General features: G+C 44.2%; 1 protein-coding gene across 4 annotated transcripts in view; it reads left to right on the forward strand.

Annotated features, from left to right (window-relative positions):
* LOC115590029 (Fc receptor-like protein 5) overlaps nucleotides 1-4,847 on the forward strand; it is a 34,371-nt gene extending 29,524 nt beyond the window's left edge. The window contains exons 1-8 of one of the 4 annotated variants that reach the window (XM_030431274.1): nucleotides 1,043-1,072; nucleotides 1,539-1,657; nucleotides 1,869-1,904; nucleotides 2,361-2,606; nucleotides 2,684-2,923; nucleotides 3,319-3,382; nucleotides 3,413-3,564; nucleotides 4,601-4,847. In XM_030431274.1, coding sequence (XP_030287134.1) covers nucleotides 1,627-1,657; nucleotides 1,869-1,904; nucleotides 2,361-2,606; nucleotides 2,684-2,923; nucleotides 3,319-3,382; nucleotides 3,413-3,564; nucleotides 4,601-4,713 — 882 coding nt within the window. In that variant the 5' untranslated portion in view covers nucleotides 1,043-1,072; nucleotides 1,539-1,626 and the 3' untranslated portion in view covers nucleotides 4,714-4,847. Of the gene's footprint in view, nucleotides 1-1,042; nucleotides 1,073-1,538; nucleotides 1,658-1,868; nucleotides 1,905-2,360; nucleotides 2,607-2,683; nucleotides 2,924-3,318; nucleotides 3,565-4,600 lie in introns of those variants that run through there. The other 3 variants (XM_030431272.1, XM_030431273.1, XM_030431275.1) reach the window with 3 other exon arrangements.
* Nucleotides 4,848-11,880: the final 7,033 nt, after the last annotated feature.

The raw sequence follows: 11,880 nt of genomic DNA on the forward strand, positions 1-11,880 counted from the left end.
TGTCAAACTTCAGTCCACTAGAAGTGTTTTTGTCTCTGACAGGCTGAGGTTGTTATTCTCAGAGTCTGACAGAAAATATTCCTACAGAGACCATTTTGTTAAATAATAAGATTAGTTTTGTATCCAGAAACACAAGTCACTGAAACATAGATAGATCGAAGGCCTCCTTATGAGGTTTACACAAACAGTTAGCTTAGCTTAGCCTTGGCTCTGTTCATGAGACATCTGTTCTGCAGACACATCTACAGCAGCTTTGAGTATCTAGGTTGCAGAGACCATGAGAAGAATGAGAATGCTGATAGAACAATCATCACTATCCTTATCCAGATGTTAACATCTGTACAACACACATTTGACCTCCTATAGTATGGAGACACAATGTCCACACTGAGGACAGCACACACTGTATGCTGTGTAGATAGTAAAGCCTCTTGAGGCACATTGTGGTTTGTAATGCTGGACTGTATGAAAACACTAAAGCTGGCAGCTTCTCAGGAGTGACGCCTGCTGATTCTGAATCAACACATTCATCTGTACCTGGAACAGAGTTGTAGCCATTCATGTTTTCTCCTTATCTCATTGTCCTCTGTGCAAAACTCTTCATACTTTAAATTGAACTTCTAACAGGCCTCAAACTTTACTGACCCCTGCAGGACTTTTGTGGCACTGCAACAACAAAACACAACAAGAGGAAAACAGGTTGCACCCAGGAAAGTTTCATCTGAACTACTGAAAAGAGAGGAAACTGTCCTCACACTGCTACAGAGTGAAAGTCCACTGTGGAGAAGATGTCCTTGTTTCAGATGAATCTGTCTCCACTTCAAACACTCTGAGACAAACCACACTGCATCTGAAGCACACAGTCATTTCCTGCTTTGTGCTGGGCTCCATCCCTCCTCGGACTCTCTGTGCTCAAGAAAAACCAGCCCACCCATTTATTTTTAACTGGTGAGATAAAAACCTTCAGTCACCAGTGAAACAAACAAAGAGGAAGGAGGAGAGTTGAAGTGATGTGACTGATTTCATTCCACCAACAGGTCCGGAACGATGGGACGGACATCTCTGCTGCTCTGTAAGTACAATCTACTCTGTAAAACTGTAAATAACCCTGAACTGATTCTGTTATTAGACTTTATTGATCACTGCAGGGAGACTAGAGATGAAAAGGCTAAAGAGATGTCAGTAGACTGTAAAAACACTGTAGAAATGCAGTCCATGTACTGCATATGGACCTGGAGCTGTGGAGTCCTATTGGCTGCTGACTGAGGGGAACCGGTACATCACATGATGTAGTCAGAGACACGGACCCGCCCAGCAGAGAGAGGTTCTGACTCCATCAGACTGTCTGATGCTGTTAATAACATAAATCATATCTGACAGATACACGATGATTATGAGCTGATTGCAGAGGCACAAAGTGATTTCAGTGTATATAAACTATATATATTTAATGTATAACATATATTTAACAGACCATCAGTTCTGTCTGACCTTGTTTTTCTCCACTAAAAAGTGACTTCCTGCTAAATGTGTGACAGAAACAGTGACGGACAGCAAAGAGGAAGGAGGAGGGTCGACTTGGTCTGACTGCTACATGCTGCTGAGCTCAGATGACCAGGACTCAACATGGAGGAATCATGTCTGCTGTGGCTGCTCGGTGAGTAAAACACACTTCATCTGTGTTCCTGTTCGTCTCACCGTTTTTATCTGTCAAACCTCAAACCAACCGGAGTGTCTTTTGTCTTTAGTTGTGACGTCACTTTTCACACTGTTGCTTTAAAAACAACATGAGCTGATGATGTTTCTTTGATACGACTGTCCTCCTCTGTGTTTCCTCTCAAACCAACCGGAGTGTCTTTTGTCTTTAGTTGTGACGTCACTGCTGAGCGGCTGCACACACCAAGGTGAGAACACTTCCTGTGTGACTGATGAAGAGTTATTTAGTCCCTGATAGAACAGTTAGTGTTCAGGACGCTGTTTATGGAGGGAAATAGTTTGCACATACAATAAAAGAGTGAAGACTGTCTGGATGTCCACAGACTGGACGCTAAAGAGAAATGTGCTGCTATAAAAATGTCATTGTGAAAGCAGGACTGCACACCATGCAGCACCATGCAGCAGCTGACAGAGAAAGTGCAGAAACAATATTGACATGTGAGACACATGAAGTCACATCTGCTGTGTGTTTGACACCAACTCTGAGAGTTCCATTTAAAACATGAGGAGACTCAGAGCCTGAAACACAGAGGAGATCAGTGCAGGTCAACAAGGTCTACAGAGACTGGAAGAGGAAGAAGAGACACTTCTGTCCAAACTGACCATTATCATCTGTAACCACATCTCTCTGTCTCGTCCTCCAGCCTCTCTGAAGATCAGTCCTCACAGATCTCAGCTGTTTGTAGGAGAGTCTGTCTCTCTGAGGTGTGAGGAGGACGACAGCTCTGATGGATGGACGGTGACGAGGAACACGACTAAAGGAACCAGGACAAAGTGTGGATCTCGTTCCCTCTGTAAGATTGATGCCATCTTCACATGGGACAGTGGAGTTTACTGGTGTGAGTCCACAGGCGGAGCAGCCAGTAGCAGCATCAACATCACTGTCACTGGTAAGATGAGGCTGTGCAGTCGGTGCTGATGAAGCTGTGTAGGTGGATGAAATGCTGTAGTTTGTCTGTGTGTTGAGGTGGAGCAGTGATCCTGCAGAGTCCTGTCCTCCCTGTGATGGAGGGAGATGATGTCACTCTCACCTGTACAACAAAGACCTCCAACCTCTCAGCTGCTTTCTATAAAGATGGCTCCTTCATCAGGACTGAGCCTACAGGTCACATGACCATCCACCATGTTTCCAGGTCTGATGAAGGACTCTACAAGTGTAACACCATCAGTGATGGAGAGTCTCCACCCAGCTGGATCTCTGTCACAGGTCAGCAGGTTCAACTTAAGTCTACAATAAAAATGTCAGCAGAGACAGAGACAGCCTGTCTCCAGAGTCAGTGTTGGCATCCAATGTTTAACATTTCTATGTTTCATACGTAGCAGATAAAACTTTACATGTCTTTATGTTTTAAATTAGTTTTGTCTTTAATACCACAGCTGGAAAACCTCAACATCTTGTTAAAGTATAATATTGAACCATCATGTGATTTATTCTCCTCTATATAAAGTTTGTGGGTCTCAGGCTGACATAGAACAAGAGGAACAGACCAGACAGGAGCAAGTTCACTTTCTTAGTTTGATCTGGTTTCTCTCTACAGTGAAATGACTGAATGAATTCATCTGATTTCTGTGTTGTTGATGAGAATCTGTTGTTCATTTTAGAGAAACCTGCTGCGACAACTTCTCCTCCAACCTCCTCTTCCCAACCATCTTCTCCTCCAACCTCCTCTTCCCAACCATCTTCTCCTCCAACCTCCTCTTCCCAACCATCCTCTCCTTCAGCTCCTTGTCATCCTCCTGTCCCTGTTTGGTCAATTGGTCTAGTTATTGCTTTCTTCATTTTCTCTCTGGTTCCACTGGTTCTTCTGGTTCTAGAGGTGAGACGGCTCACCAACAGGAAACCTAAAGGTCAGACACATTCAGACACATTCAGACACATTCAGACACAAAAAAGACGACAACATAAATTGTGTGTAGTTAACTCATCGTCAAACACACTTCATTCAAACTGAGTCAGAGTCACCAGAACAGTTCTGGTTTGTCTCCACAGTCTCCTCTGGTTCAGTCCAAATCAATCCTCAGTTCACAGTAACATGTGAAAATAATCCATCAGCTAATAGATCTACTTAGCTCCATGGCTAACTGAGCTACATGCTAACAGCAGGTAGTCATTTAGCCAGTGAGAATAGTGAGCAGCAGTTTGGGGTTATGCCCCAATCAATCAATCAATCAATCAATCAATCAATCAATCAATCAAGCAAGCAAGCAAGCAAACGCTTAATCAATCAATCAGCTGTTGATAAATGATCAATCAATCAATCACACTTTATTTATAGAGCACTTTTCATACATCGTAATGTAGCACAAAGTGCTTTACAGAATTAAAACAGTAACAATTTCAACACCTCCCACATACATACACACACACATACTCCCACCTACACACACACACACACACACACACACGCATCTACTACTACTAGCTACTTAAACACAGTATGTATGTTCATGATAAATGAATAAAGGGTAATAAATAAAACAAGGCATTAACAACAGGTATTGCGTAACTGAGGAAACGCTATCACTGATGTATTTCACTGAGGAGACACTAGAGGCAGTAAAATAAGATGAAATAATAAAATAATAAAAACACTAAAACTAAGACTGATAAAATACTAAAGGAGGTTAAAAGTCGAAAACTGCTGTGAAATCAATAATATAAATAAGTAAATCGTGAATACAGTAAAACAAGACAAAACACAATAATTAAGGTAAATAGATAAGTGGTGAGTGAATAGATAAATTGAATAAAACCAGGTTTAATAAGACTCAATAAATGAATCAAATTCAGCTAAAAGCTAGCCTAAAAAGGAAGGTCTTAAGGTTGCTCTTAAAAGTATCAACATTCTCCAGCACCCTCAGATCTCACTCTCTCCGCCTGCAGGAAACTACCTGCCTGTCTCCATGGAGATGGCTCCGCCCACCCAGGCTGAGCTGGGATTGGCTGATGAGTACGATGATGTCATGGCTGCTGTCACCACAGAGCATCACCTCTGAGTTGATCCAACGTGTTCTCCTTCTTCTTCAGTCACGTTTCCTTCGTAGGAGCCAGAACTCTTCCTGTGGAGCTGCTCACCTTCTAGGTTCTGTTCTTGTGGATCCTGCTGCTTCTTCTTGTGAGACCCGCCCTCCTCCTCTGATTGGCTCGTCTCTGTGGTGTTCCCACCAGAACTCTTCCTGTGGAGCTGCTCACCTTCTAGGTTCTGTTCTTGTGGTTCCTGCTGCTTCTTCTTGTGAGACCCGCCCTCCTCCTCCTCTGATTGGCTCGTCTCTGTGGTGTTCCCACCAGAACTCTTCCTGTGGAGCTGCTCACCTTCTAGTTTGACGGGTCGACTGCTGATTGGACTCTTGTGTTGTTCATTGAGTCGGTTCTGTCTCTGTGATGAAGTTGCTGTTCTGTCTCTCAGTGAACTCAGCTTGATGTGTTGATGTTCTGATGGTGTCCAGCTGATCCACTTTCTGTAAAGTGTTTCTTTAGAGACCTTCAGTCCTGATCCGATGCTGAGAACGATCCTCTTTGACTTCTGACGCTTTGATTTACTTTCTGGATCCTCAAACTTTGTGACTGTTTCCAGGTTTATGTGACAGTATTCAAGGTTTTCAATGTGGTCTGAGACTTTTGGACCTGCTGTATCTAAAATGTTGAGCTGCACATTAAACAGACTTTATCCTTCAGTATCATTCAGTGTGTTCCCTTCAGCTGTGTGTTGACACACCCTGTTTATGTAACACTGCACATCAGAACTGATGACCAGAACAAAGACTTCCTTTAAGTCCAACAACAGAACAATGTTCATGGTTTTAGATCCTCGGTGCATTTTCTGCATCTCAGACTGACCTTTAATCTGAAGATTATTCATGTTGTAGTTTTTTATGCTGAACATAAACGACAGCTTCCTCTTGAGTCCTGTAAACTGACCTGAAGCTGTGAGGTTTCTCTCGACTCTCTGCTCGAGCTGACAGTGACGTGTTTGTCCTTGTGGTGAAATGTGTCAACTGGTTTTAATGGCAGATAGCAGCTTTGTGGTCGTCCAGGTTCCTCTTTCTCATAGATACACTCCAGTTGTTCACTCGGCTGCGTCTCTCTGACAGGAAGTCTTCACTCTGTGCCGCTCGCTCAGAATGATTGACGGGTGGATGACACAATGTGATTGGTTGACACTGGTTGGATCAGCTGACGGAAGCACACGTGACATTAGGCGCGTTCAAGTTGACCTCCTGCTGCCTGACTGCATCAGCGAGATCTGCTGGCGACAGCAGGGGCGGGGCTACAAACGCTGCTATGAAGTCGGACACTCTCTCTTCCCGTAGACATGACGTGACCTGGCTGAGCTTGCGGTGTTTGCCTTCTTCGTCTGCGAAGAAGTGGAGGAAATTTAAATTCCATTAATGTTTGATTACAATCAACAACAACTGCGATCAGTTTTCTTACCTGATGCTATGGGAACTTTGCTGGCCTTTTTCTCATATTAATCTCCTTCAGAAATTATTCAATCTGAGATGTTCAAACTAGTAGTCAACCAAAACATTTGGGCTGAGGGAATAGAGCAGTGGAACTGCTGCTGTGTTGCATGCAGACGACCGGGGATCAAGACCCGTGTCAACTGTGTCTTTTGCAGAGGGTGTATTTATCTGATTTTATGTATATATATATATTTTTATAACAGAATAACAGAATGTAACAGCTTTGTCACAATAACAACTTCAAATTTGGATATTTTGTAATTGCTTCACTTCAAAAAGGTCACACAGTGGCACATTAAAGGTCCAACTTGTTTATCAAGAGTAGATGAAAAGCCTAAATGTTGTCTTACTGTAAATGCTCATGTTGAACTTGCCTATTTAGTTTTACAGGAAGAGGACACAAGTTAACACTCCAGCCTTGGGGTCGGGCCCCTCCAGAGAGTCACCAGATAAATGTGAGGGGTCGCCACATGATGGATGGAGAGGAGAAGAAACAAACTCTGATACAGAACATCTGTTTTTGCTTTTATTGTGAAATGTTGAAGGATTTTAATACTTTGAGACTAAACTGGCCTGGGCCACCCCAGGCCCCTGAAAACTTATTGGCCACCCCAGATCTGATAGGTAGTTGTCAAGTTCGTCAACACAAGAAACAAGAGAAATGCTGCCATCAATGATGACAGCTGATCAGCTGAATTAAGGCCAGTTTGACATTTTTAACTAACACAGTAATGGTCGTACTGAGGCTGTGAGAGCTGATTTCTGGTCAGCAGACGTTTGGTCATGCAGGTCTGATAGGTGAGCCATGAGAGATGAGCACGCTGCATCTGCTGCTGCTGGTCCGGTCCAGTCCGGTCCGGTCCAGTCGTTAGTGAAACAGGAGGACGTCAACTGCTGGATAAAAACACTGAAATCTGTCTATTTCCACTTGCTAAAACGAACAGGTACAAACACTCCTTTGTTCCTCCTGCTGTCTCTCTTTTAAACGCCAGGAGGAAAAGGTAGTTTACCCATTAGGACAGAATATCCTTTTCACTTGAGTAATTTTCTTTAACAGAACTGATTTCAGTGTTTTATATACATTATTTATTAGATTTGTGCATAATGTTATCTATTATGTCATGTGTATTTGTTGTTTTTTTGTTTTTGTATTTGTGTGTGCTCCTATTACTGTGAAACAAATTGCCCCACTGGGGACAAATAAAGGTATTGATTGATTGACTGATAAGTAGCAGCTAAAAGAGCTTAGCAGCCTGCAAACCAAGTTAAACATTTAACTTTTTTTTATCATTATTGATATTTGCATGATATTTGAGGGTGTTATTTGCAGATGTGTGTGTTCAGTAGAGCCAGGCGTGGACTGGCCATCCGGCCCACCGGGCATCATCCCGGTGGGCCGTTGATCCAATGTGGGCCGGTCTGGTCCGCTAGGTTTTTTTTAGTTTTTTTTGCTTTTTTTTTGTTGCTTTTTTTCCATCTCTAAATTCCCTCCAATCGGGCCAGCCAATTGGCTACAGAGGTTCAGCAGTGTGTCACCAGCATCGCCGCATATAATTGGTCTGTAATAAATAATAATAGTAATAATTGAATGTAATTCGTGCTACTGTCGTAAAACGGGTCGGATGCGGTGACCCGTGCAGGACTCTGATCTTAGTGACCATTTTAATCATCTAACTAATTATCAAGCTAAATATCCAACATGCTATTCACGTCAAAAACTGCAGTGGAAGATGACGGTAAAATATTATCTTTCTCTAACACTGGATTTATTTATGCCAACGGTTTTACATGAAATTGGATTTTTGGTGAGTATACAATAACAAACTAGATGTTTCTGATACTCTTCAACTCACCGTACAGTCAGTCATAGACAACATTTTTGTCATTTTGTAACTATTCATGGCTGCTTCGGAGCGACACACAGACCGACCATCTGTCACCGTGTGTGTGTGTGTGTGTGTGTGTGGAGGAGCCTCCGAGGGCGTGAAGCGCTGCTGCAGGTCCGAAAACAGCTTTAGATTATTATCATTATTTTAACTAATACAGCCCTGAATTAGTAGTTCTGAAGTCATTAAAGGTAATGCAAAAAAAGAGACTGACTGAAACGTCGGTATGCGCTGGAAAGGCAGAAATATTCATCAATGTATGGGAAACACGGAATTTTTAAGGTGTGGCGGCTTTAATTTTGCCGCCACAGTCAATTACATGTAGGGGAAACCCTGGGATGATTTAGCTAAGCTAGCTAACAGATGCTAACATCAGTGGATTTGTGTTGCCATAGCAACAGTAAACATTCACGTGGACTAATGAGCTGTAAATAGAGATGCAGAATCAAGCTGAGATACTTTGAATTTTAGCACAAAATACAAGTAAACCTGTAGGAAATAATAAGGTTTAGTTTTTATGATTTCTGAAATCATTCTGTGTGATGATTAGAGACTTCCTGACCTGCTAGAAGTTCTTCTATGGTGCTGAGTCGTCCATCATATCTGAGACCTTCGTCTTGACTTTGTGAGTTTATTATGCAACTTGTTTTGTCTCAGATTGGAATAAAAGTTTGATTATGATTATTTCCTTGTTGAGGATTTTGAGGTTGATGATTTTAATTTTCCAACACCTGCATATCTTTTCAGTTGAATGAACAGTTATGATACTGAGTACAAGTTCTGTTTGCTGTTTCTTGCAGGTCATGAATTTGGTGAAAGTGGAGCTGGCTGGCTGCGGACGAGGAAGTAGGGCAATACATACTTGTGCACATACACGTACATGAGAATCTATTCAGACCTGTAATTCTTAGACTTTTTCACACAGCTATAGATATTTTTTTTTGTAAATTCTCTATGTATGGTTTCATAATGACTGAGTCACCGTTAATACAAATGAGTTCCAGCTCTAATACTGCTACTGTCTGTAATATGTTTCTATTTAGATTATCTGTCAGGATATGTTGTTATTATTGTCCCTGTTTGTCTTTATCTGCCTGTTTCTGTCTCTTTGTCTCTCTGGCTCTTTCTCCCTCCTCCACCTAACTGGTAGAGGTAGTTCCCACCCCGAGTCTGGTTTTGGGTTCTTTACGTTAAGGTCCCCACACACCGCCCAGACGTCCAGCTGCCTTATCCGACCACTCTCCGACCACTCTGTTGTCTCTTGTCTGACCCGTTCAGCAGAAAAGTTGCATTGAACACACCGCTTCGACGTGCTGCCTACTCCACAGTAGCGTGTACGTTCTGCACTTGCGCGAGATGCAATAAGCGGGTGGCGCTTGTGTTGTGAGTTGTAAACGAGAGGCTTGTGCACGCAACTCTTTACCTTCGATCAAAACGAAACTTAACTATTTCCAATAAAAACAGCTGCATACTAAACATGCAGCGAGGCATTACCAAACTTACACAAATTAATTCGTCCTAAACGGACACAATAACAGCTGTCTCGTGCCAATACTGCAAAACATACAAACTGGGAATGACGGAACGGAGTGCATAGAAAAACAAAGCGCACACAGCATTCCGTCCCTCCCACACACCACGCTGATTCGCCAGCACACCGCCAATCAGAACGGCCATTCAGCTGGCACACCGCCAATCAGAGGATCCAACGGCTCAGACGTCCGACGGCCCTCCTCCTCAGACTTCGCGTGCTGAATCTGAGCAGACAACGTCCACGCAGCTCCGAAAGCTTCCGACGCAGCTGTACACACCGAACAGAAATGTTCCCGACCTCGTCCGAGTCTCTCCAAACGCTTCAGACGTCCAACGGTTGGGCCGGTGTGTCGGGGCCTTTAGTCTCGTCCCACCCCTTTGTCATGACATAACTTCTGTTGTGATTTGACACTATGATGAATAAAGATTGATTGGTTGGTTGCTATAGATGTCAGTTTTAGTCCTTGAGTTCATAGCTACGTGCTTTATTTGTTAACTGCTATCAAGGAATATGTCTCTCCTTTGTAGTATGTGTGAGAGAAGACACAGCGAGATTTGTGGACTCTTGTGGATCTAATGTATATTTTTGACCAACCAGTGTCTGAAATATAGTGAGACAGTCTAGATTCAAGTAGTCTATAACACAAGAACAAGCTGGGATTTATTTATTTGCTCTGTGATTTAAGGGCTGTTTAAAGACTTTTTGCTCTTAGAGATAATAAAGCACTTTTTGTTTGGATCATCTTCACAGTTCACATATTTAGACGTTTCACTAGCAAGGACCACACCTTCAACGAGACAGCTTAAACGATTTATCATGAAAGAAAGAGAAAACAAAACGTTGAAAATCTTGGTTCTTCGAGCTCTTTGAGTGCGTTGTGGGGAAGCTCTGTAGAGAATCCGTCGCCACACTCGGGCAGCGACGGACCCCCTCATGGTCCTACGAAGGAGAGGAAAGAAAAGAAGAAACAGGGAGAGAGAAATGGGGTGGGGGAGGGGCGCAGAATACGAGAGCGAGGACGAGGAGAGGGTCAGGTGGTTATTGATAGGAATATCAGAAGTTGGCGCTGTTGAGGTGTGGTCCTGCTCCTGAAACTTCGCCAGATAAGCTTCAATTAAATAGGCAGAGGCAGAGCAAATTGTATCCAAATGCCACAAATGCTTGAGATGCAATATGTGTTAATTGTGTTATTAAAAGTGATCGAAGATGTCGGTAGTCATGTAAAAATAAACATTTGTAGATACTATAAACAGATATGATTGGGCACATTGTTGACAACTTCATTCTTTTTGGCATTTTAATGGAGTCAAAGCTGTTATTGAACGAGTTCCAGAGCCCCATGAACACTAGTATTCCAGCAGCCTCGGTACAGCAGCAGTGAAAGGCCCGGTCTGGTCAGCAGCCTCGGTACAGCAGCAGTGAAAGGCCCGGTCTGGTCAGCAGCCTCGGTACAGCAGCAGTGAAAGGCCCGGTCCGGTCAGCAGCCTCGGTACAGCAGCAGTGAAAGGCCCGGTCCAGTCAGCAGCTTCAGTACAGCAGCAGTGAAAGGCCCGGTCCAGTCAGCAGCCTCGGTACAGCAGCAGTGAAAGGCCCGGTCCAGTCAGCAGCCTCGGTACAGCAGCAGTGAAAGGCCCGGTCCAGTCAGCAGCCTCGGTACAGCAGCAGTGAAAGGCCCGGTCCGGTCAGCAGCCTCGGTACAGCAGCAGTGAAAGGCCCGGTCTGGTCAGCAGCCTCGGTACAGCAGCAGTGAAAGGCCCGGTCCGGTCAGCAGCTTCGGTACAGCAGCAGTGAAAGGCCCGGTCTGGTCAGCAGCCTCGGTACAGCAGCAGTGAAAGGCCCGGTCCGGTCAGCAGCCTCGGTACAGCAGCAGTGAAAGGCCCGGTCCGGTCAGCAGCTTTGGTACAGCAGCAGTGAAAGGCCCGGTCCGGTCAGCAGCCTCGGTACAGCAGCAGTGAAAGGCCCGGTCCGGTCAGCAGCCTCGGTACAGCAGCAGTGAAAGGCCCGGTCCGGTCAGCAGCCTCGGTACAGCAGCAGTGAAAGGCCCGGTCCGGTCAGCAGCCTCGGTACAGCAGCAGTGAAAGGCCCGGTCCAGTCAGCAGCTTCAGTACAGCAGCAGTGAAAGGCCCGGTCTGGTCAGCAGCCTCGGTACAGCAGCAGTGATGAAGAGCAGTCAGCTCCCCCTGCACAGGATGGTCGGTGCTTGGATAGTTTGAATTTAGCATGTAGGCTCACATTCAAGTTGTTTGTCACTCCAGTCAAACAATTACAACTGTCTGAAAC

Source organism: Sparus aurata, chromosome 10, assembly GCF_900880675.1.
Source record: "Sparus aurata chromosome 10, fSpaAur1.1, whole genome shotgun sequence".
NCBI lineage: Eukaryota > Metazoa > Chordata > Actinopteri > Spariformes > Sparidae > Sparus > Sparus aurata.